Raw genomic sequence first — 24,145 nt, forward strand, 5'->3', positions numbered from 1 at the left:
AACAAAGCGAGAATGTTGCATCCAATGGAATAGGAATATCAATTAGTACACAAGTAACTAGTTGACTCTGTAGTTCTCTATGTGACGGAAAAACGGTGGTAAGGCGATTGTAAAGAACACATGTTACTTCTTGCTGCCATAGCCTTAGTGCCATTCTTAGACCATATAATGCTTTGTATAGCATCCAGCACTCATTCAAAATTTCAAATCCTGGCGGGCAACGTATGTATACCTCGCTTTATAGGATTGAGTTCAAAAATACATTGACCACGTCTCTTTGTTTCATATCGAGGTCGAATGCTACCACGAGTGCAAAGATAGCTCTCGCGGTTTTGACTACTAGTATAGCAGCTCTTTTCTCGTCTATTATCATCCATTAAAGATCTCCTCGTACACAGATCCGCGCTTTAAACTTTTCAAGCATACCATCTGTATTAAATTTGTATATAAAAACCCACTTTAGGGGTAGTATCTGTATGCCTTTTGTGTTCGGTATTGGGACCTAAGAGAAGGTTTCTTTTCTTTATAGGGTTTTAATCTTAAATTCTGCTACTGCTTTAAATTCTTTTGTATAAGTATGGTTTTTCAATTCCGCCCAATTTTGTGGCGGTGGAGGAAGCTGATCTTTGTAAGGTCTTTCTTTTCTTTTAAACCTCTTATTTATCCCAGTTAAGAATATATGAATTAATTTAGGCGGCTCTTCTTCTTCCAGTATTATATATATCTTATAATTTATCTATTCCCTGTTCCTTCTAGATCTAGTCCTAGTAATAATATTGGTAGGGTCGATTCTATCTGATCTCGGTCTCCTATAATCTAGCTAGGCTAATAAGGATCGAGATAATAATATCTCTTCATTCTATGGTATTGGGGTCTATTTAAGCTTACGTTATAGTTAAAGCTCACTTTCTAAGATAGGATTATTATAATTATTCTTATCTCCTATTTGTACCTCCCCCTTAGATTCGATCGATAGTATAACTGAGATAGGATCTAGTATTATTAAGATAGCATTTCTTGCCTATCTCTATGTTTCTAACGATAATAATAATGGAATTGGTCTTAGTAATAGTGATATTAATAGAAATAAAGGTTGGTTTAATAATCTTGATAAATTTAGTAATAAAGCTTATAAAGGTAGTAATATTAGTAAAGGGATATCTACTAGGAAGGATCCTAGTATATACTCTCTTACCTAATCCCTTAGTTTATTTGATATTAGGGTCGGTAGTAGATTAGATGATTCCTTTTATATAGTAATAGGTATTTACTATCTCCTATTTTCTTCTTATTATAACTCTCTCTTTCTATTATCTCTCTGTTAATTATTATTATGATTATCTTAACAATTATCCTTATTATTAACTTATTAGTTATCCCTATATAGATTAATACCTTACTAGGTATACTTAGTATTATTATAGAGAGCTATTCTAGTAACTAATAGTAGTATTTATATCTGACTTCCTAGCTTAGCCTAAGCTTAGTCTATTATTAGTACTATAGGCTAGTATATTTTCTCTATACTATCGGTAATTATACTAATTATATCTTTAAATTCTAGCTTCTCTAACGATTTATATTATTAAGATTTATCGAATATAGTATCCCTTATAATATTAACTCTTCTATTCTTACTACCTTTATATAGGAACTAAATTCTATATAGGTTCTTCGATATATATCCTACTAGATAGCTAATTTCTATACGAGGTACTATTTTTTCAGATTAGATATATTTAGAATTAATAATTTATAAGTATACTAAGTATCTATATACCCTAAGGTTTAATAGATTAATCCTTTAGTACTTAATCCTATTAGGTATAGTAAGTTTCATAAGTTCTAACTATAGTATAACCTATTAGTTTTTAATCTTTATTAGTACCCTATTTATAATATATACTACTATATATACCGCTTCTATCTATATGGTTTTTAGAAGATTAGTATTATTAATAAAGGTTCTTACTATTTTAATAATTACCCCTCCTAATCTCTCTATAGGGCTATTTATTTCTAGTAGGTCTAGTAGTAAGTATTTAATAATATACCCTTTAGCTTTAATTATATTTTCTACCTTATTACCTATACTCTATTTATTATTATAGTAGAAAACTCTAATCCTAATATTTAGCTAATTCTTAACTAAAGTAATAAATTTCTTAACTACTATTTAACAGTCGTTTTTCTTAATATATATAAATATAAAGTAGTACTTAATTCTATTAAGGTAAAAATATATTAACTAAATATATCTATTCTATACTAGCTAATTCTATACTAGATCGAAATATATATATCCTAGTATACTATAGGTTATACCGATTCTTCTTTAAGATATCTACTTTAGTATATCTACTAGCTAGTAAGCTTTATATACCTAATTCTTAGGGTTACTTCTAGTAATTATTATACCTTCTATTATCTTAGAGAGTTTTTTAATTCTCTTTTTTCTAATATAGCCTAGTTATCTATACTATATTTTAAGTAAGGCTTTAGATTTTAGTTCTTTTTCTAATCTTTTTAATATAGTAAGTACTAATAAACCATTTTTTATTTTAGGGATTTTAAACCTTAACTAAAAACCTAGTAGTTAAAATAACTATAAGAGATTCTATTCCTTATATATTTTATATAATAGGGTTCCGTTCTTCTTAATCTAGTTCTTTTTAAAATTTAGGAAAGTACCGGTCTTCTTAAATATAAGGTTATAAGTAATAAGGTTTATATAGAAATTTAGAGAGTACTTAGTATTATATAAAGTCATTTTCTTTATCTAATTAGTAACTAGATTAATACTATTAATTTCGACTTTTCTAATTCTAGTAACTATTAAGGTTATATTACTAATCTTAATTATACTCTTAGTTTCTTCGAAGGTAATAAAGAGGTTATAATCGTTATAAATATAAACTTATATACCTATATTAACTAGCTATCTTTTATTTATTAGTATAGTCTTATAGGTTTAGAAGATAGTGTCTAGTATTTCTTCTTCTATTATAAAAAATCCTAGTTCTTTACTTTATATTATAGTATTTACTTACTAACTTCTATTCTTTTTAGATACTATTCCTAATTCTTTATATCTTTTATTAATAAATACTTTCTATATAGGATCCTCTTTTATTACTTTATCCTAGGCCTTCTTATATTCTAGGTCTTAGGTATACCCTTCTAAAATAAGATCTAAGTAGGCTCCCTAGTATTTCTATACTAGGTAGTTATATTTACTACTATATCTATAGGGATATTTTCTCCTAAAGAATAGTATATTATTTATAGATTTAGCTTATTTACTATTTCTAGTTCTACTATTCTTATTAGTAAATACTAGCTAGGCTTCTTAATATCCTTACTAGGTTAAGAAAACGGCTTTTAATATACCTTTTTATATAGCTTATCTACTAATAGTACTATCCTATTAAGTCTTATAGTAAAATAATAGCTTACTAAACTTAATAGTTCTTTCTTATTATATCTTTTCTTAGGATAGACTTTATTATATATCTCTAAGTCTTATAGTAAAGAATTCTAGTAAGATAGTTATAATTACTTATAGGAACTATATCGCTATATCTTTTACTTTACTAACTTTAGCTATAATATAATAAGTATATAGAGTTTCCTATTTTAGTAACTATTTTTCGATATTTATATTCTAGTCTAGACCTTAGTCTAGATTATTCTATTCTACTCTTAGATTTAATCTATATATAGGGTTATACTTAGGAGTATAGCGCTATTATAAGTTTTAAAGTAGTACCTAAGGAGAATCCTAAGTTAGGAATACCTAATAAGATAGGAGAATATTTAATTTAATAGTATTTACTACTATATTAAATCCTTAGAGATCCCTATTATAGGTAGTCTTCTTTTCTTAGTATTTACTATTTAGAATATTAAAGATATTATACTAGTTATTTCTATACTCCTTCTTAATATCTTCCTATTTTAGTATAATTAGTATAACCGGTTAATCTAGTTCCTTTTCTAGTTTAGGGTTATAATAATCCTAAATATTATATATTTAAGTAATAGCCTAAATAGTTGTAAGCTATAGTACCTAATTAGTCGAATCCTTTAAAATTACGCGAGAAGGTATTATAGAGAGAGGATAATAGTCTACTATAATATCTGAATTATAGTCCTAAACGAATTCTAATTATGATTAGTTATTATTACTTTTAGGGTTGAGTCTTATTTTTAGGGATATCCCGATACGTGGCTAGGTATCTTAATGTTAACTAAATAGTGTATTTAAAATGGGATAAAAGGTTAAAAAATTGTAAGAGTTAAGTTTAAAGCGATTCTAGGCTTATAACTAACGGAAAAACGGTAGTAAGGCGATTGTATATATAGTAGAAAAATCTTAATAAATTCTCTAACTCTCTAAAAATGATAATAGTCCTAAAATATGACAATCTTATGGATAACTTAGTAATCAAAATAAATAAAACAAAAATGAAAGGATGTTTTTCAGGCGAAAAACTACGGGACTGGTTTTTCGGGCGAAAAACCACCTGAGTTGGTTTTTCTGCAGAAATACCAGCCTGGTCAGTCATGTGACCTAACTGTATCAGGAATGAAAAATAACAGTATTCATCCTAGATTCTGACACTATGTACTATAGGTCATGTGCCAAGACCCGGGATGTCCCAACCACAGACATCTCATCTTCGTATCTTTATATCTTCCTCACCTCCATAGCAACATACAAATGCTACCATTCTTTGCTTCAAAGTCATTTCAATATATCCAAATGATCTTGCCTACAATCACACCGGAAATTCAAACTATGATTCAATAACATTGGCTTGACCTTGACATACAGGACATACAGACATTACCCAAGTCTCTAGATCTCATTGATCTGACTCTTCTGAATCCAGAATACTCCCTTAGTTGATACATCTGAGCCCAATCGCCCCCAAATAAAACTCAGGACATTCCAAGCGGGATATAGTGCAGACAAAAATGCCGACACTCGCCTTGATCAACTTCAACATCGTCTGCGCGACGCTCGGAGGGTTTGTTTCCCTATTCGGACTAGTATCCTACCTTTGCAAGGAGCAGTTCTACCTATCCGAAGCATGTAAGTGTTAAGTCATCCTGGTATCACCACATTTGCTAACATGAAATAGTAATCTCCCTGCTAGCCGGAGTGTTATTCTCTCCCCATGCAGCCAATTTCATCAGACCGGATGACTATGCACTCCATTCTGAAGAAAACCTCGAGGTAATCACTTTGCATTTTACCCGCTTAGTGCTAGGTGTGCAGCTGGTCCTAGCCGGAGTCCAACTCCCAAAGCGGTATCTGCAGATCGAATGGCGGAGCCTAGGGCTACTCCTTGGACCAGGCATGGCTGCCATGTGGATGTGCAGTAGCCTACTGATCTGGGCCATGGTTCCGAATTTTAAGTTCCTCCATGCCCTGGTCGTCGGCGCATGCGTGACCCCAACCGACCCCGTTCTATCCAACTCCATTGTTAAGGGCAAATTTGCCGATAAACATGTTCCCCGCGAGCTGCAGAGAATCATTATCGCTGAATCTGGCGCCAATGATGGCCTTGGCTACCCGTTCCTTTTCTTTGCCATTTATCTCCTCCAGTATACTGGGATGGGAAGCCAGAGCTATAGCGGTGGTGCGGGGAAGGCGATGGCGTTGTGGTTCTATGAGACCTGGGCATATACTATTCTGTTGAGCATAGTCTATGGAACTGTGGTTGGTTGGATTGCGAGGAAGCTGTTGCACTGGGCAGAGGAGAAGCGCTATGTTGACCGGGAGAGCTTTTTGGTGTTTGCCATTGCTCTTGCAGTGAGTTCATCTCGAAATCCCCCCCAAAAGGTGCTTTGCTAACCTCTCAAATAGCTGTTCATCGTGGGAACCTGTGGTTTGATTGGAACAGATGATCTTCTGGCCTGTTTCATTGCTGGAAATGTATTCACGCAAGAGTAGGTCACCTCGATGCAGGCTATGATATCATGAATGCTAACAAAGACAGTGACTGGTTCCGCCTTGAGACCATAGACGATTCCCTCCAACCAACAATCGATATGCTTCTTAACCTGTCTGTCTTTATGTGGTTTGGAGCGGTCTGCCCATGGTCATCCTTCCTGAACAACAGCGTGATTCCAATCAATCGGCTCATCTTCTTGGGAATATTGATCCTCCTAGTCCGCCGCCTCCCAATCGTCTTGGCCATGCACAAATGGATCCCGCAGATCGAGCTCGTCTCCCAGGCTGCATTCGTCGGCTTCTTCGGTCCCATCGGAGTGGGCGCTATCTTCTACCTGTCAATCAGCCGTGAATTCTTGCGCAAGATACAAGTCGATGGCGAGGTGCCAGGGGACGTAAAGCAAGTGATGGAGACTATCCAAGTTGTGGTCTGGTTTTTAGTAATCTGCAGTATTGTGAGTCTCCTCCCTAAATAACCTAACCTACATCCCTCCCATCTTAGTCACCTTCTGACCAAACCCAGGTTGTACATGGCCTCTCTGTCCCCATTGGAAAAGCTGGCTATCACCTCCCATCGACCATTTCCAGCGTCATCAGCACCAGTACATACGAGGGGCCCGAGCCGGTCCCCATCTCAAACATCAGCCACACCCACAGCACGGCCACACCTCTCACAACGGGGGAGGATGCGAGTTATCGCAGCCGCAAGCGTGGTTTCCGGGGTGCAAACCCCAGCTTGTCATTCTTTGGCATTGGTAGTTCGGTGATCCATCCTCGTCCTCGTTCACCGTTTCAGCAGCCCGGCGTCGGTCAGCCTGAGTCAGAGAGACCTGCCCACTTAGTTATTCAGCAGACCACAGGCGGGGATAACAAGACCTAGCCTTAATTGCACCTGGGATTTGATCGATCCGTACGGCTATGCTTCGCTTTGATTAGATTCATCCAATTGCTTGATTAGCAGAGCGAAGTGTTGCGTGGGTCATTATATCATTCCTCGTAAATTGCTAGCCGGGTCGAAATCGTGCTTGGTTCAAGCTGGAGCTGGTGTCATCTTTCAGTTGAACGGGCCACAGCGCGAGCTGATGGAGACATACGAGAAATTGGCGAGCATTGCACCATTCGTCATTCCGGATGCTCTTCAATCTTAAGCGATAGAGTCTCAATAACATGAGAGTACAAGAACTAGACAAATACAAGCAAGAGAGGTTGAACAAAGCTTTACCAGCATTCACAGTGCTATGCCTAGACCAGCATAGAATATGCCCTCGGAAAAATAGCAAATACAAGTGGTGTGCATTGGTATCAAATAATGTGTCCTAATCAAAGGAAACTTCATAACCTCGTCAAGGTGTGTTTGACCTGATGACCAAGATAACCGTTCCACCCATCCCCGAAGATTACCAGAGAGACTATATTCTCCGATCGAATTCATGTATTTTTTCTGGTTTTGTATTTGTCATTCCTTCGATATCATTACACGTCATACTAAAAAGCAAGATAATAACGCCGTTGATGGGTCCGTATCGAGATCATGAACTCATCGTGGCCCCGAGTTCATGAACTTGCAAAAGGCGAGAAATAAAACGCAATTTAAGAAAGGCTGGCGTGCAGTTCGCGAGCACGGCGAGCGAGGGGTGAAATAAGTCGCAGAATTGGGTCATGCGGGTTGCGCTCAACGACTGACATGTAAAGGGTATTGAGGCGCTGGCTCATGATGTCCAGAATACGAGGTGCAACTTCGCGGAGATCCGTGTCCTAAAAAGCCAGAGTTAGTAGAATATTACAAACATTTGAGATAGGATAATGACATACCCTGGGGTTCACATTTTGGAGAACCACCTCGAGCCAGTGGAGGCGCTGGCCAATGTTGGTCTGCATGGTAGTGGTGACAGCAACGGCCACAGAGAGCATGACGATGGCAGAAAGTCGAGACAAGTAGGCGGGAGATATGTGGACAAAGAAGTTGTCAAAAAGATCAGCTTGCTGGTTCGATTGGAGCCACTAAAAAATTTAACGTTAGTAAAAACACCGAATATATGGAAGTGATTGAAACCAACCTTGATAGTGCCCTGCTCATAGTGAGCCGTATTGATAAGCTGCACAATATCCCCCATTTCGATTTCCTCGGGGGATCGCGCGACAGGGGAAGCGACAGGAACCGGGACCGGGGCCTGGACCGGGATAGCCTGAGGCTGAAGCACAGGCTGAGACAAGGGCTGCGGCATGCGCACCTGATTCTCGCTTGGCTGTCTAGTCGAGTGCTTGTTGGCGTTCAATATCTCGCGGTGGGGGATCTCGTGCTGCGGGCTTTGGGTCTGCTGGAGTTGGTGGCCCTGATTCGCGGCCAGCAAAGAAACAGTATTGGACAAGCCACGCAGGAGGGCCGACATCTCCTCGATCTTTGCGGTATCACTCTGGCGTTGGGCCTCGTAGTAGTTAATCTGCTCCTGGAAGTGACGTTCCATATCCGACTCCACCTTCTTGGTGATACGTGCCAAACTCTCAATCATGGGGGCAATCGAAGACTGCATGACCCGGGTAACTTCCGCCTCAATGCGAGGTGCAAGTTTCTGTGCGACCGAATCCGAGACAGCCTTTACCACAGGTGCCTGCTGCATAGCATTGATGACAGCCTTGGGAAGAACCTGTCGCAACTCCTCATTGAACGCACCCCCAAGCTGTTGAGAGACAGCGCCATTCAGTTGCTTATTGACTGCTGCAGAGGTGGCATCGGCGATGACAGGAATAACATCGGTCTGGATACTGGCTGAGACAATACGTGCTAAGTTCTTCTCGACATTGTCAGAGAGCGTGCTAGAGACCAGGCGCAACACTTGGTCTTGCTTGGCCGACGAGGCAGCATCCCAGCTGCGACGTTCATCATCGAAGCGACGATGGAGGTTCTCAAACTCATGGCCAAGACTCTTGTTAAACTCGCTTGAAACACTGCCCTGCAGTGTCTGAATGTGTTTGCTGAAAGCTTCACTTGACAGACCGAAACCGGGCACTGCATGTTCGGCCGCCTGGGTGGCACCCATCGCCGTAGTAGACGAGGCAAGAGTCTGTAGTTCCTTGGCAGCGGCGGCGGGGACCGGCAGAGGTTCGACACCAGCAGTGAGAGATGGCTCCTTTGCCTTGGCAGCCTCGGCGGCAGCTGATGCCTTCTTCTTCTTCTTCTTTTCAGACTTCTCGACCACGGCAGGTGCCTCACTGATCTCCTCCTTCTTCTTAGCCAACTTGATAGGCGAAGCGTTACGCGAAGGAGCAACTCCAGAAGCCAATTCTCCAATCTCTGGCTTTTTCGCCGACTCCTTCGGACCAACGCGAGACTGGATAGAGGCGGTGTCACCGTTAAGAGATGGATCATCGGTGGCGTATGTGGGGAAAGTTTGAAGATCACTGATTTCAATCACGCCTTGCTCCAACGCATCAATAGGGCGAATAACCTTGTTATCCGCAGTCCAGCCCAAATCCTCCTTCTTGATATTCAAGCACGTCACACCGCGCGAGTGCATAACGTAGAGCTCAAATAGGGGGGTTTCCTCGGTGCCGCGCTTGTCAGTAGCGGACTTGGTAATAGGGAGAAGCTCCAAACTTCTCAGCTGACCCTTGGAACCGAGAGAGATCTCCCGAATTCCACTCAAGCAAGCAGTGGACTCGGGCTTAGGTAGGGTGTTATCCTTATCATTCAGGTCTCGGATGTAGGCTGCCTGTGACATCTGGGGCAAATTGTACCGAGGGGCCGAAAGATGAGCAAAGTAGATAGAGTTACGAGTGGGATGGCCAACGACAATGACACCCGATGACGGGTGATAAGCCACGCTGCAAATAGCATCGGACTCGTTCTCGTGCGGGAACTTCAACTCCTGCACGGCCTTGCCCAGCCCAATATCCCAGAGCTGCAAGGTGTGGTTTTGCTTGAGCCCAACCAAAACATAACGGAGCGCCATAGACCGCGAATAAGCGCGAAGCTTATCGAGGAAGAGGACCGAAGTGGGCCAGGACTTTTCGGTTGGGGAGCCAGTGACGAAGGTAGTCAAGGGCACCCGGATCTCGGCAGGAGCAGGGCCTTCCACAAAACTTGCGTCATTAAGCATATCATTTATATCCCAGAAGCGCAGTCGGCCGGTCTTGTCCAATGAGGCGATGACGGAATCATCATCGCTGAAGGCGAAGTCTTTGCCGGCTTTACCAGTGGAAATCTTCAATGCACGCTCCTTGAAGAATTTCTCGGTGTTAACTGTCCGCTGGGTACCAGAAACGCCGTAGGCAGGGCTCATTGCTGCCTTTGGGGAAACAACGTAGATGTTCTTGCCCCGACCAATGGCAAACAAGTTGGTGTGACGAGTACTCCGCTTGGCTCGCGTTTTCAGCTGGCCACCAGAGGTGTTCTCGTCCGAGGCCGGGAAAGGTGGGAAGATCAAGCTTTCGCTTTCCAAGGCATCCATATCAAAGAAATCCTTTCCAGAACGCGAGATCAAAGCCCAATATACAGAGCCGCTGACTCCAATGCCGAGAATTGCCTGGACTTCGGAGTCACCAGCCGCGGTAGGAGCTGTACACAGCGCAACGTTGAAGACTCGATCACGAGTGGAACGGAACACCTGTCGGTCACTACCATCGTCCTGTCGAATAATTCTGATGCCACCAGTTTTGGCGAGTGCGTACACAATATATTCGGACGTAGCCGCTGTCAGCGACCTGTCAAGTTGATCGAACTCCTTCTTTAGACGAGCAATATCCATGACATCGTCGTCACGGAAGGTCGTAAGTTTGCCAGACGTAGCTTTCACAGCAATGGAGATGAATGGCCTCATTGGGAAGTTGTAAACAGAGACAACTCGTTCCTCTTCCTTTTCGGCGCTGTCTTCCGCACTCTCCCAGCTGTCAGCTAGAGCCTCAGTGCTCTCGGTCACCTTCAGGGCAACTGGAACCGTGGGAGATTCTGTCTCCTTCACGAGCTCGTCAACCTGGGTCAAGCTTGCCGCTTCTTTAGCTTCAGCAGTAGTCTCGCGCAATTGACTAGCGATTGATGAAAGAAATGCTTCAGAGGATTTCTCCTGGGCAGTAGGCACAGCAGTCTTGACTTCCGTTGCAGCCCGAGGCTCATCGCCGCTGAGAGAGCGGCTGATCTCATCTACGAAACGACCAACTACCTCATGCACAGCCTCTCTCTGATCTTCATTCAAGATTGGCGACTGGGTCCCCTCCCGGGGGGCCGCAAGCTCGGGTGTTTGCGAAGGCTCCAGCTTAGTAGAAACATTGATCTTTTGCTTCTGCGTCACTTCAACAGCTGGGCTCTGGATACCAGAAGCGGACTGAGGAGACTTATTAACAGGAGAGATAGCGGCTAATTGGTCAAACGGGTTGACATAGGTGAACATTGAGTCCTTCGAGTTGGGCGATACGACCGTTTCTGGGTTCGCAGGCGCCCTTGGACTCTCATCCACAACTTCCATGAAGACATTCTTGGCTGTCTGGTTCTGATGTTCATCAACGGCAGCCTGCATATATGGTACCTGCTGAGTTGAAGCCAGCGCCGGTGATTCGGCGACAGCAGGACCTGGCCGAGAACGGTTGAGCAGGCGAAGTAACATATCCTGTGTATTCTCGTTAGGGCCCTCAGGCTGACCAGATTGGAAGGCCGGGGGAGGACCAGCAGGCGCAGCCGCAGGGGCGGCAGGGGCCTGTTGACCGAACAAAGTAGCAACTAAGTCAGACGCGGAAATATTTCGTCCGTGCGACGAAGGAGCTCCCTGGGCCGGCGGGGGCTGCAAGTGATCGGGAGCTGCAGCTGGGACCTGCGGCTGAGCAGAAGCACCGGGACGCTGGCTGAATCTCAGAAGATTCAAAAGGTCCACAGAGCCTGAGTTGGTATGCTGCGGTTGCGGCTGCTGGGGCCATTCGCCCCGAGGAGAAGGCATGTTAGGGCTCAAGATATCAGAGCTCTGATGAGGGGGAGCATTCATTGGGGCAGGACTTTGGGAAGTTGAGGATACTGATGGATGTTGGTAACCATGCGACTGGGGATGAGGGTAGCTCTGACCATCGTAAGGTTGCTGCTGTTGAGGGTGCGGCGGGAACAGAGCAGGCTGGTAATACGATTGGCGCTGGGCCTGGTGGTTATCCTGGCCAGGAGTGTTTGAAGGAGAAGGACGAGGCCGGATACTGGCTAAGAGAGCCTGGAGATCGGTGGGGGTGGACATTTCTGCCGTTACGCCGTGGTTACAGGCGACCTCCGCCGATAGGATCCAAGCTTTGCAGAGCTCTCAGAAGCTCTCTTTCGAGAGGGACAGAGTATGAAATTGGAAATCACAAAGGCTAGAAAAGGCGGCAAAAGAGCAAATCAGAGATAAGTACGAGAAAAGAGAGATGAAATTGAAGAACGTGGTGAAGTAGAGAGGGAGGATGAAGGAGAGAAGAACTCTCGGTAATATTGTTCAAGCCGTGGGTGTGGCTGGAGCCTGCCGAGTTGTGGCGACTGTGGCTAGTTATTTCTTGCCCGACTCGCGTCATTAGTGAATCGGATTACTTTTACTTCTTTTAACCCACTTTCACTTACTGAGTTCGAAGGTGGTGAGCTCACTGGATTATCAGGATATCCAACTCACGTCAAATAAAACTTTTGTCCATCAATCTGCACCTTTCCGTCCGTCAGAAGACCAGCGCCCGCAAACCCCATCATGTTCTGTCTACGAAGGTAAGAGAAGCAATCAACTAGCAATCAGCAGCAAAGTAGGGGATTCAGACTAACCCATATGATTCATATTATAGCTGGTTACCTCTTCTTTTTATTCCTACCAACGCCTCCCCGCTCTTTATCATCTCGTTTGTTGCCTTGACATACATCATCCACCGGCCATGTATCTACTGCTCCGCATTGCTCCTGATTCTCTTCGTCTCGTCATGTCATTGGTCAGACCGGTGCATCTTTGACCTACGAAGTAATTGGTTTGCACCACGCTATACCTCGGAGCCTAGCAACTATGCCATTTCGGGCAACGCCACATACGAAGCAACAGTGTCTGGCGAGGGTCTAACGGAATTTGTTTTCGATACTATGAACTCCACCGCCAAAGTTTTAGCCGGTGCTGTGTTGGAGGGTGTCCAGCAACGAATTTCTCCTAATGGAATGGAGTCAAGGCCCACCGAGTGGACAGGAGTCGGCTTGGAGTGGGTGCGCAGCCTCTTGGGGAGACGGGAGTGGACTCTCCCATGTGTCGATGTCAAAGTTCGACTATGAGGTGTGTAAAGGTTTTGGTTAAGCTTTCCCTGTTGATACATTCAAATGCACTTTGAATTTCACGTACATTAATTACGAGTCTCGTGTTTTCAGTTCAGGTGCAGGACTCGATATCCTCCTTTCTTGAACACCTCTAAATACCCACTGTACATAACTAATTCTATACTAATCTGACAATCACTGGATGACTTTTGCTAGAGATATAGATTCCTCTACTGTCGTAACTTAACCCAACCTTGAAAGCCGTGGCTACATCTGACATTGTGCGATTTATCTAACCTTGGAGCCCTTGCCTATATGTCCCTGATACTAAGTTAATCATGAACGCCGATAGAGATGAGAAGAGGAGAAAGACAATTAACTAGCATTATTACACTAGGAAAGAAGCATAAACTATGTATGACATGCAATGAGAACACCTTTAACTAGCACGTGGCCGAGGACTGCATGGCCATTACCCAGAAGAAGGCTCATCGTCGTCTACATCACTCGAAACTGGACAGATACCGAGCGCAACAAGCACATTCTCAACCGCTGGAACACAAGCAACACATGAGCAGACCTAGACTCGAATCTTAGTATTTGTTCACTCGATGAAGGCAGAAATATACCTGACTCATGGAAGTCGTTAAGCACTTCTGCAGAGCAGCCGGATCACCATTGATAATGGCATTAGCAATACACATAATCTGGGCTGTCAAGTTGAGACAAGCAGCGAGACTACACATCTGTGGGAGCTGCCGGACGATATCTAGATTCTTTTGTTGCACTATGCGTATACCTTGTATTAGTATACTAGCTTATCGAACTTGCATTCGAAGAATTGATTTATGAAAAGGTATATGTACAGGTCTGGATGTAGGTGTTATTGACCACATGAGCTGTGCCTGTAGCTGAGGCGAACCCCGAGGCGAGGACGAGAGTGGCGATATTGAAGCGCATATTCGACAACTTCTGGAGAGAATTAAGAACAAAGAAACGAGAGGGGTAGGTCCAAATTCGGTATCTATTGGGCTATGAAGGGAGTTACGCTGTTGTTGGATTAGATAGTTGCTTATTATATACACTGAAGTACTAAGAGTCGCAGCACAAGGGATGGACACTCAGCCCTCGGCATGGATGTCACACTGGTGGCCAATTGGGAGATGGCGTATAGAGCGATGTGCAAACTAGCATACCCTAGTGGTAACACCGAGTCGCATTAGAAAGTTTGTCTTTCCCCAATGTCCGTACTGGGGGTAGGTAGCATCAGAGACCAATATAAGAGACTGGAGGGGCATTTGCACAAAAGTCCTCATATAAATGAGGGGTGAGAATCGGCTGTTTTAGTTGGCGTTAATGAACTCGGGAAAGGAGAAGCTAAAGTCGATTATTTGACATGGGTTACAACTAAGTACATGGCGAGGAGGTATCTCTCATAAAACAAAATAACGGGTAAACGCCGACAGGGAAGTGGTCGACCAGTACTCAGACTGGCAGATCGAAACTGCCGCAGGTAAATTCATAAAACACAGATGGGCTGGAACGAGTCACAAAACAAGGCATGATAACCACCGTAAAGGTAAGAGATGGCAGATGAATCGTGAAACATGACTCAAGGAAATGGGGTATCACAACGTCGACAATCCCAGTTCAAGATCCAGACTCGTAAACAAGCGTAAAGAAAGTATGTATGGCAAAAAATAATAATTAGAGGCGTTAATATTCGCACGCAAGAGACTGAAAAAGCAAAGTCAATAGATAATGCAAATGGAATACTTATCAAATCAGTTATAAGCACCGCCACCCACGGGCAGAGGCCAGTCGTCTTCGGTGATACTACTCCAGAAGGCCCAGACCCCGGAGACAGAAAGGAGGGTGAAGAGAGTTTCGAATAAAGCTCCATTGATCTTGCCATGCGAGGCCTGGCACAGGTGGGTGCTGATAACATAATTAAAGATTTGACCAATTGCGAACAACAAGCCAGCACCGCTGAGATACACTGTTGCACCGTTAGCACATGTTTATTTTGAGTCCAGTGTGGTAAACCTACGCATTGGGCGGAACTCGCCCAGAACCCGAAGCACTAGTACGGCCTCTAGGACGTAGAACAAGACAATGCAGACGAGTGGGAAGAGTTGGTACAGAACATAGAGGGCGATGTTGCGATTTGGTGTATCATGGCTTGACTGGAAGCGGCCAGTCCAATCGAATGCAGTGTCCAATGCAATATAGCCTGTCCCGATGAAGAGGACCACAGCAGATGCGCAGATGAGACCGATGGAAGCTGGGGTGCCGTCGTCAAGTAATTGGAAGCCAACCAGTGCGTTCATGAGAAGGACCCAGCAATTCGCCGTAATCGCGGCGATGTGTACTGCAGAAAATCCCTAGATGTTTCTGTCAGCTGAGGCCTCGAGTCTATCATGTAGAAATCCTACCTTTCGGACTGCGTCGTGCAGCGGGAAGCCGCCCACTGTGAATATTTCGCAGATCTCAATAATGATGAAACCGAGCAAAAATAATTGCATTTCCCTGCAAATACCGCCATGTCAGTCGACATCTCAATAGCGAACAAAGATATTCCATACCTCCGGCCGACAGCAGCGTGCTTCTTGTCCGATCTCCATATCATACCCAAGCTCAAGACAATAGCGATGAAGGCTAGCAGAATCGAACCTATCAAAAATCAGCAATCGTGCTCATATCATTTGTCCCCAATCACATCGACCTCGGTCTTGCAGATCGTACCTAAGTTCCGAAGGTGTCTATCCCCACTGAGAGGAATGCCGGTCAGATCGCACGCGCCGAAGGCATCAGTTGCGGTTTGATTGGTGAAAAGCTGTACACGACGAATGATACAGTCAGTTGACATTCCAGCCATTATAGGGAATTTTCAGAACGATCTCACTCACATTGCAAACTGGTAGGGTCGAGTCGCGACAGAAGTCCTGTGGTACCCATACAGGGTGTGCGGTCAGCATCTGCCCATTAGGAGGTCGGTCTCCAGAATCGATCCGCACTTACGTGAAATTTCCCGAATTGAGTGGACCCCATTTTGAATTGGGGATTTCAAATGAGAGGCAGAATAGGCGTGAGGCAATGTTGACAAAGAGTGTTCAGACTGGGGTGGCGTCTTGACCCGCGTGGAGGACCAGTCCAGATCGGTGGATCTCTAGTGGAACCAGGTTGTTTTGAAGGTGAAGAAGTAGAGAAATGAAACCGTGTGTAGCTGTATAGCTGTGTAGCCGTGCAGCGTGAATAGCGAGCTGATGGGAAATAAGAGATGATTCAAGCTGATTTCCACAGGTTACTCGGGGGACTCACAGGGCTGGCGCTAGTGGCTTAGAGTGAAAAAAAACCTCGTCTGAACTTCCAAGTTTTTTCGGGACGAATTTCGATCGAAATCGACTCGAATCCGACTCGAATGCGATTCCAATCGGATCAAAACAATTGAACTTTGGAAATTGAAGCGTGGGAAATGGTGCTTCCTTGGGTCCAGTCGCTAATAATAGTACTCTCGCCCGGAGGTATATGGTAGAAACAGTCCTTGTTCCTCTACTCTTCTGGATACGTACAGATCTCCCTAGACCCAGTGCTGATATTGTTTTCTTTTTTTTTGTTCTCTTCTTTTTTTAGGGATAAGTGGTGACCACCCTTGCCGGAGGACAATAATATGGTCGCCAGGTCGACCAGGTGGACTCAACCCACAATTTAGTGAACGTACACACATACAACATACGATCCAACGTTCAGGATATATATGCATCCTGTTTGGCGCCTGCAGTGCCGTATCGTTACCCTGTACCTCTACGGAGTATTCATATGTACTTACTATAAGACCTCGATCTAGCCCCGTTGGAAATTAATTGATAGCGTCCGATTTCAGCGAATCAGCACCTTCGTTTGAGAAGTTTGACAGGTACTCGAATGCTCCTCTAACATACATCCTCGATCACCAATTTTTGCCCATCATGATCGCCCAGATCCAGCTTCAAGGTGCGCCCGAACAGCTCAAGCAGCATCTCAAAGCAGACCTTGGTAATAGCTGGATCATACCGACCCTTGCTGAGCTCATCACGGATAAAGGCATCTGGATAAGTATTCTTGTCAGCATATTGATGCTCGAGGGTGAGCGATGTGTTCAACTCACGTTGTGCCCAAGCGACTTCATAGAAACCGAACAAGACGCCCTTATCATGGAGGGTCTTGCGAATGAGATCGCGTCCCTCGGGCGGGACGTGGTTATCGTTTTTGCCGAAGATCTGGAGATTTTAGCGATCGACACATACGAAACACAACGGAAATATATACATACCATTAGCATCTCACCCTTGATATCCCCAGCTCTCTCCAAACTATCATCATTCTTGCCTCGGGCAAGGGTTTTGCTGTGGATATCCGTGGCGAAGTAACACACGCTCGCCTTGACCCGGCTATCTAGCGCGCAACGATAGGCCAAATGGCCACCCAGACACATGCCCGTGGCACCAACTCTTCCAGTGCAAGTAGGCAGCGAGAGCAGATAATCCACACAAAGACTAGCGTCTTCGTCGTAAGCGGCAAGTTTCTGATAGACAGTCAGCGACTCAGCGCTTGAGATTAATCACAAGTATAGCCCAATAAAGAACAAGAATAGAAAACACAAGTAATGAATTTATCCATGGAAGCTGTCTTATTTCGCTTACCTTGCCAACCTTCCATGCATTCCCCTTGTCCGTGTCCTCCGCGTCATACTTCAGAGGTTCCGGACCAGTGAATTCATGATAGCTCGAAGGAGCAACACAAATGTAGCCCTGGCCTGCGATTTGGCGTGCAAAGCGTGCCACAGGGCCCGTTACTGTGGGTCGGGTCTTTAGTTGAGGTGTTCCGACATGGTCACAATAATAGAAGAGCACACGAACCTTGATAGATCTCGCTGAAGACTACGACTCCAGGGAAGCGGGCTTTGGGGTAGCCTGGGATTGTTGGATGGAAGACATAGATGCCTTGGAAATTGTTAGAATTGACATTATGAAGGAGCAATGGCGTTATAGCGGGGAGAAATGTGCTGTACGAGAGCGACCATAGTGTACATACGCATTGTCCCCTGTCCATCCGCTTTGGTGGGGACGTCATGATAGGATTCTTGGATCAGCATGTTGCCTTAGTTTCTTTCAAAGATAGAAATATATTGGAATAGAATTGAGAAACCAATTGAAACGACCGTAGAAATACAGACGATTGACGGTGAAATCATTATCGATAACACGCGGGGCAGTCATGTGCTGATACTGGCCAACATCTCAACGAAGTAGACGTCTTTGGTCTTTGGTTTTGCTTGAATGCACCAATTGTACTCCGTACATTAAATTGAATAGAATATACTGTCTTCACATCTGGATCAACTTCGGAATCCGATGACTTGTCGTACAAAAAGTCATAAAAAAGTCACAGGGTGGGTTCAAAATAACTCAAGAGGCCATCATAGGATGGCCGGAACATCTTGCTTCATGATCGGTACATATTAATAATCTATTTGACGTTTTGTTTATACATGTTACACCAAGGTTGTTTGGCAGAATGATGGTCTAATCGGACCTAAAGAAGTAAAAGAAGAATCCCCTGGGGTCTCAACTACCGAGGTCTCAATGACTCCGAGGGAAAGCAGCGGGCTGCGATTAGAAGAGATACTAGAGTACACAAGGTTAGACATAGGTGCTGGGAGAGTCCTCAAGGTCAAGTTACTCACAGGAATGAACAGGTAAGGCACCTGACGTTCGTATTCAAGCCAAGTCTCGCCGTACTTGGTACGACACCGCTGGATATCACGAAGAGCACGGTGGCTGATCATGCAAGCGAAGAAAACAGGGTAGAACCAAGGGAATGGGCTTGAGAATCCGGTAATCAAGCCCCAGTTCAGGGCGAAGTAAAGATCGCACGTGTAGTGGATCTTGCGGGCCTTTCCATCTATACGGTTGTTAGTATTGGAGCTTGTAGATTTTTGTTATTTGTCTTGAACTTACACCACCCATCTATAAGAATCTTGGAGCCATCAGCCGCAGTAAGAGTCTTGGGGTTCTCCACTGTCTGCCAAGGAAGCTGAGGGAAGGTGTTGCGGGTGACTATAGTACCACGCTCCTGCTGGCGGAAACGGTTCTTCTGGCTGTTGGTGGTATCCCACACCCAGTAGACAAACAGATACGCGACAAAGAGGAAGGCAAGGAAGTAGCGGTTCCAGCGGTATTCAGCAGGGTCGTGATTGGCGAGGTAAATGGTGCAGTGGCAGTAGCTCAGAGGCACACCGGCCAAGTTCCAGAAGATCAGCATGAAGCCCCACTTCTCGTAGTACATATCCCTATGAAATATTAGGAAATAATCTTGATTCTGGGGCAGGAGATACTCTTACCAGGTGGAAACAATGCACTCCTCACCCTTGGAGCAGGCATTGGCGTAAAGGTAGTGGGCCATGACAAGGAACATAACCTCGCCAGACACATAACCATACATTTCCCATTGGCGGGCCGCGGCACCCATAGACAGGCCGAGAAGGATGTACCACGGGAGACGGACCTCGAAGAACATCTTGAAGTCGAGGATCTTGAACATGCGGGGGTTAAGCTCCGCACCCATGAAGAAGTCATAGATCGGGTAGCCAGTCATACGGTGCTCTGCGCCACGCGCCAAAGCCGAGAAGTAGGCAATGAATGAGACAATATATCCAGAGAGGATGGCAACGGTGAGCAAGGGACCGAACTCATCAATGATGGTATACAGCTTGAAAACCCCAGTCACGTGCGCAATGAGTGCCAATGCAATGCTGGTGTAGAAAGACCACACACCAGAGCAGTAATATGGCAGCTGCTTGCCACCCATGTGTGGCAGGGGTCGACCGGAGACACTTACACCGGGAAGCAGCACGTAACAAGCACCCTCGAAGATGAAGAAAACCCAGTAGATAGTCCATGCCTTTACCGATGGGAAAGCACCGGTGTAGATGAGATCGACCAAGTGTGCGAAAAAGTCGCCATAACTCTCGTTCTCCGCGGGGCGAGGGAATTTGCCGTTGTAGTAGGTGGCACCAATCCACATGTAGTACATGAGCATGGGGAATCCGATCATCATGGACAGCACACCCAAGGAGCCACCGAATTCAAAGTGTCCGCTATAATCGACCTTGGGATCGAGGCCTTCCTCCCAACCGTCTATCACGCGAGATGGGGACTCGGGCTTGGTGTCGGTAGTCTTGCCATTGGGCGTGACCTTCACCGGCGTATCATCCTCCTCGGTCTTGATTTTGACTGCAGCACGACGGCGGGAGGCGGATTTGGATCTCGAGAGAGAGGGGGAAGGGGAGAGGGAGGCCTCATTCTCGCTACTTCCCAAGACAGAACTGTTGCGGGTGGCACGACGGCCGCCGGGGGTCTCAACGAAGCCGGGACGATCCATTTTTCTGGAGGAAGAAAGGGTTCCAAATTAGCTTGACAAAAAGCCTACTATGAACAGGCCAGTTGTTCCGGGTATTGGCAAGATATACCCTGATTCAGGGTGTGGATACGTCGCAACTAGATTCCGGTGGGAACTACTCACTTAGGGGTCTTCCCCGTTTGCGAGCGGGTTAAAGTCATGGTCGCTTAATCGGAAGACCAAGGTTCCGACTGCAATTGACTGCAATTGAGGGCAAGGAGAGGAATGGCTGAGGGTAAAAAGGAGCGAGGGTGAAAAAAAACTGGAATGCCCTGACTGTTTACTTTGCGGGCCCCGGTTCTGAATGATTACATAAGAAACAATTTTAAAATCTGCAAGATACCCAAGTATTGATCTGGTATATAAGTCTATAAGGGGGTATTTTATGTCCTGTGATAGGCGTAGTAGTAGAGCGTGAACGGTATTAGTAGTATATATGGTACATCTACGGAGTATATCCGTTCAAAATCAGATAGCAGTCAGGTTGTAGATTTCCCTCCATAGATACTAAAAGGGGCAGAATACCCTTTTTTCCAGTCGCTAGTGCTATGTAGGGTACTGCAGTATTTCCCCCCACAAAAGGCAATTTACCATTTAGGGAGAATTGGTGGTTGAGTGGGGGGAGCTCGTTGTCAACTGCCTATTTTGAAGCCCTAGATCTATGCAATTTACCCCTTATTGTATTTGAGCTATGTCGTACGGAGTTGACTAGTTATTTCATATTGCCTGAATAATTCATTTATTTCTTCTGACTTCAACCTTCCAACAGTTATTTTCCCTCTGCTTCGGAGAAGACATCACAGATATACATAATGTTCCTTGTATATGAAATGTAAATATAATTGTGTTTATTTCAGTAGCATAGCATACGGACACAGCCGAGAACCACATATTAAGACAACCCGAAGATTCGGGGAAATGGATCATATACATAACTATGATAATGCAGTACGAGCTCAATAGCAATTGAGAAAAGTGAAACACGCAAGGCTTCATCAAGATTTATGCCCCTCTCTGGCTACTAGTGGCCATCAAAGTGATCTTAGTTTTGTTTTTCTTCTTTTTCTTACCCCCACTGGACGATGGTCCGGGATTTTGACTTTGGTCTCCAGATGCCGTCTGGGCGAGCAGATCAGATTCCTGCTGGGCGAAGAGCTCGTCCTCCCAGCCCTGCCGCCACCCGTCACTGTGTACAGCTCGTTGAGCTTCAAGGCTTGGCGACAGTGAACCCACTGCCGTTGTGCCCCAAACAGTGCGGATGCCTGGGGGACTGGTGGAAGGAGAAGCCAATGCCCCGAATCCAGACGATGAGCGCGGAGGAGAGGCCGAGGAGGCCGTAGCATCAAATAATGTAGGATCCACGTTGCGAGGAAGTGGTTGGAAGTCATGAGCAGAGAATGGGGCTTCACTGAGGCTGGCACTTCCAATGCTTGGCCGCTTGCGCCGAGCGGCAGCCCACCGTTTGTCGTCCTCCTCTTTCTCCGCGCGAATACGATCCTTTTCTTCCCGGGCTTCTTTTTCCCGGTTACGCTTTCGACGTCTATCAGTCTCTGCGCGGAAACGCCCCAAAACCTCGGGAACAACCACGTCTCTCCAATCGCACTCCAGGAAGCTGACTTCACACCCCTGTGGAAGATGCCCGAGGTACTTCACTCGCTTGCGAAGCTCATCATCCACAATGTGGCCTGTTGATATGTGCTCCACTCGCGGTAGGATGGTTGCAGGGAACATAGAATATTCTCCGAATGCAGCCTTGAGGATACGAATATCCAAGGACGACAGATAGAACTGAGGCAATGCCTGATAAAAATGATATGGTTGATCTGGCCCGGAAGACACTGACGTTTGCTTGCTGCGGCCTTTCTCTTTAGCTTTGGCACTGGATTCAGGATCAAGATGGACGTCGTCTAGGGTTCGAGAAAGATGGTCCGATTCATCTGATGTTGCTGGCGCCACAACAGAGTGTGCAGAAGAGCGACTAGCTGGCGTAGGTGCAACATTGCGTTCCTTGGCTGGCCGAACCTCAGGCGGATTGCCAATGCCTTTCAGTTTCTCTTTGGCATCCATGATAGAACCAATTGCTTTTCGTGTCCAAGTATTCTCATCACCAAAGAGAAGCTCGTCTTCGACTTCCTGTCTGCGGAGATCTTCGATCTCAGTATCATATTGAGCGGTCATATAGTCTTCGCCGCCTTTCATGATTCGAGCATAGTCGGCAACTTCCGCCACGTGATACCATGGAACGTCATCACCTGGACCAAGTGTCTCGGACCCATCACGAGGCAGAGCAAGGGTGCTGCCCGACTCACGCTTTACGAGTCTCAATACAACATCACCGCCTTCGACGGGAAGATCGCCTTCTTGGCCACGGAACCACCTGACAGGTCGAGTCTCGGAGATATACACAGAGTCCCAACATATAGGACATTTCTTCCAACGGTGCCGTTTTTCAGGGACCGTATTATCGTCGTCGGATGAGTGCATGTAACGGATAAGGCATGGGAGGCAGAATATGTGACCACACCGTGCCATACGCGGTGCAACTGGAGTAGAAAGACAGATCGGACAACTGGCAGCCTGTGTTTGAGCAGATACCAGCACTTGGAGGACCGAGGTCCAATCGAGATGGACATCGGCATTGGCTGCCTGAGCATGGAAATTTTGATTTGGCATCACAATAAAGCGATAATTCGCATGAACATAACGCGATTTGTCTATTGCGCCCGCTCCCCATGATGTATACCGTCGGATGTTGCGAGGAGGTGCTTGGTATTGTGGGCGAGGTGGAAGTGAAAAGTTCATCAAGTGAGTGATGGACGTCTGTCCCTTCCGGCTGGTGGTGGATTTCATGGCGGCCTAGATAGGGGCTCCGGGGTCAGCAGGCAGCTCTTGAGGAGATAGACCTGTGAACCCACCGATTCGTTATACTCGTCATCATCCAATAGCCGAGGTTTTCTTTGACGGTTATGTTGACTCTTCCGAGCTTGATTATTCCTTGGGGTAGCTGAAGCTTTCGATGACATCCCTGGTCGAGAACTTCCAGGGCCTCCTACGCGCTTTTGAGAGCTGTTGTCCGCTGGAGCTGTTGAGTGAAATGGAGTAGACGAGGCTGTATTCGGAATGTTTACCGCTTTGGAAGAGGGCAGGTTCTGTCCTGCATTGGATGACATATCTCTGCGGTATGCGGTATTTATCCTGCAACAGTGAGAGCGCAATAGACTAAACAAGGCAGAAAGACGAAGCGAGCCAGTTGGCTGAATAGAAGATGAGGGGTTATATGGGAGACTCTGGATAAAGCCAATAACTGATAAGATGTCAATCAGCTAGCGGGTAGTAGATCGAGTGATCAACCAGATGCCTCAGATTGGACCAGAAGAGGTGAAGTAGAATGAAGGACCCTAGAGGCCATGTAAGAATAGTAGTGAGGATCGAGGGACGGCCCTCAGGGTGCCAGTTGATGTCGTGAAGGTACGGTTTCGCCCCTCTCCGGTTACAAATCGTAATGTCACGTGAACCAA

At 45.2% G+C, this 24,145-nt stretch overlaps 7 protein-coding genes across 7 annotated transcripts; 2 read left to right on the forward strand and 5 right to left on the reverse strand.

The window, feature by feature from the left end:
• Positions 1 to 4,980: 4,980 nt before the first annotated feature.
• On the forward strand, positions 4,981 to 6,842 carry LCP9604111_9421 (putative Na/H antiporter; the record flags this gene model as incomplete). Its single annotated transcript, XM_039077674.1, has 5 exons — positions 4,981 to 5,098; positions 5,148 to 5,821; positions 5,876 to 5,958; positions 6,009 to 6,417; positions 6,486 to 6,842. 5 exons carry the CDS (start codon positions 4,981 to 4,983, stop codon positions 6,840 to 6,842), a joined length of 1,641 nt encoding a protein of 546 aa, XP_038924610.1.
• A 710-nt stretch (positions 6,843 to 7,552) lies between these two features.
• Positions 7,553 to 12,168, reverse strand: LCP9604111_9422 (uncharacterized protein; the record flags this gene model as incomplete). Its single annotated transcript, XM_039077675.1, has 3 exons — positions 7,553 to 7,717; positions 7,775 to 7,963; positions 8,020 to 12,168. The coding sequence occupies 3 exons, from the start codon at positions 12,166 to 12,168 to the stop codon at positions 7,553 to 7,555; spliced, it is 4,503 nt and encodes a 1,500-aa protein (XP_038924611.1).
• A 477-nt stretch (positions 12,169 to 12,645) lies between these two features.
• LCP9604111_9423 (uncharacterized protein) lies at positions 12,646 to 13,205 on the forward strand (the record flags this gene model as incomplete). Its single annotated transcript, XM_039077676.1, has 2 exons — positions 12,646 to 12,662; positions 12,737 to 13,205. 2 exons carry the CDS (start codon positions 12,646 to 12,648, stop codon positions 13,203 to 13,205), a joined length of 486 nt encoding a protein of 161 aa, XP_038924612.1.
• Positions 13,206 to 14,971: 1,766 nt separating this feature from the next.
• LCP9604111_9424 (chitin synthase export chaperone) lies at positions 14,972 to 16,238 on the reverse strand (the record flags this gene model as incomplete). The annotated part of the gene is made up of 7 exons (XM_039077677.1): positions 14,972 to 15,186; positions 15,238 to 15,571; positions 15,623 to 15,716; positions 15,773 to 15,860; positions 15,933 to 16,023; positions 16,097 to 16,132; positions 16,209 to 16,238. 7 exons carry the CDS (start codon positions 16,236 to 16,238, stop codon positions 14,972 to 14,974), a joined length of 888 nt encoding a protein of 295 aa, XP_038924613.1.
• An 881-nt stretch (positions 16,239 to 17,119) lies between these two features.
• LCP9604111_9425 (dienelactone hydrolase family protein) lies at positions 17,120 to 18,321 on the reverse strand (the record flags this gene model as incomplete). The annotated part of the gene is made up of 6 exons (XM_039077678.1): positions 17,120 to 17,274; positions 17,335 to 17,446; positions 17,500 to 17,751; positions 17,870 to 18,021; positions 18,086 to 18,169; positions 18,261 to 18,321. 6 exons carry the CDS (start codon positions 18,319 to 18,321, stop codon positions 17,120 to 17,122), a joined length of 816 nt encoding a protein of 271 aa, XP_038924614.1.
• A 520-nt stretch (positions 18,322 to 18,841) lies between these two features.
• erg4 (c-24(28) sterol reductase) lies at positions 18,842 to 20,788 on the reverse strand (the record flags this gene model as incomplete). The annotated part of the gene is made up of 5 exons (XM_039077679.1): positions 18,842 to 18,853; positions 18,913 to 19,130; positions 19,187 to 19,518; positions 19,570 to 20,613; positions 20,751 to 20,788. The coding sequence occupies 5 exons, from the start codon at positions 20,786 to 20,788 to the stop codon at positions 18,842 to 18,844; spliced, it is 1,644 nt and encodes a 547-aa protein (XP_038924615.1).
• Positions 20,789 to 21,629: 841 nt separating this feature from the next.
• On the reverse strand, positions 21,630 to 23,650 carry LCP9604111_9427 (RING-type E3 ubiquitin transferase MAG2; the record flags this gene model as incomplete). Its single annotated transcript, XM_039077680.1, has 2 exons — positions 21,630 to 23,483; positions 23,543 to 23,650. 2 exons carry the CDS (start codon positions 23,648 to 23,650, stop codon positions 21,630 to 21,632), a joined length of 1,962 nt encoding a protein of 653 aa, XP_038924616.1.
• Positions 23,651 to 24,145: the final 495 nt, after the last annotated feature.

Source organism: Penicillium roqueforti, assembly GCF_015533775.1.
Source record: "Penicillium roqueforti strain LCP96 04111 chromosome Unknown scaffold_47, whole genome shotgun sequence".
Classification (NCBI taxonomy): Eukaryota; Fungi; Ascomycota; class Eurotiomycetes; order Eurotiales; family Aspergillaceae; genus Penicillium; species Penicillium roqueforti.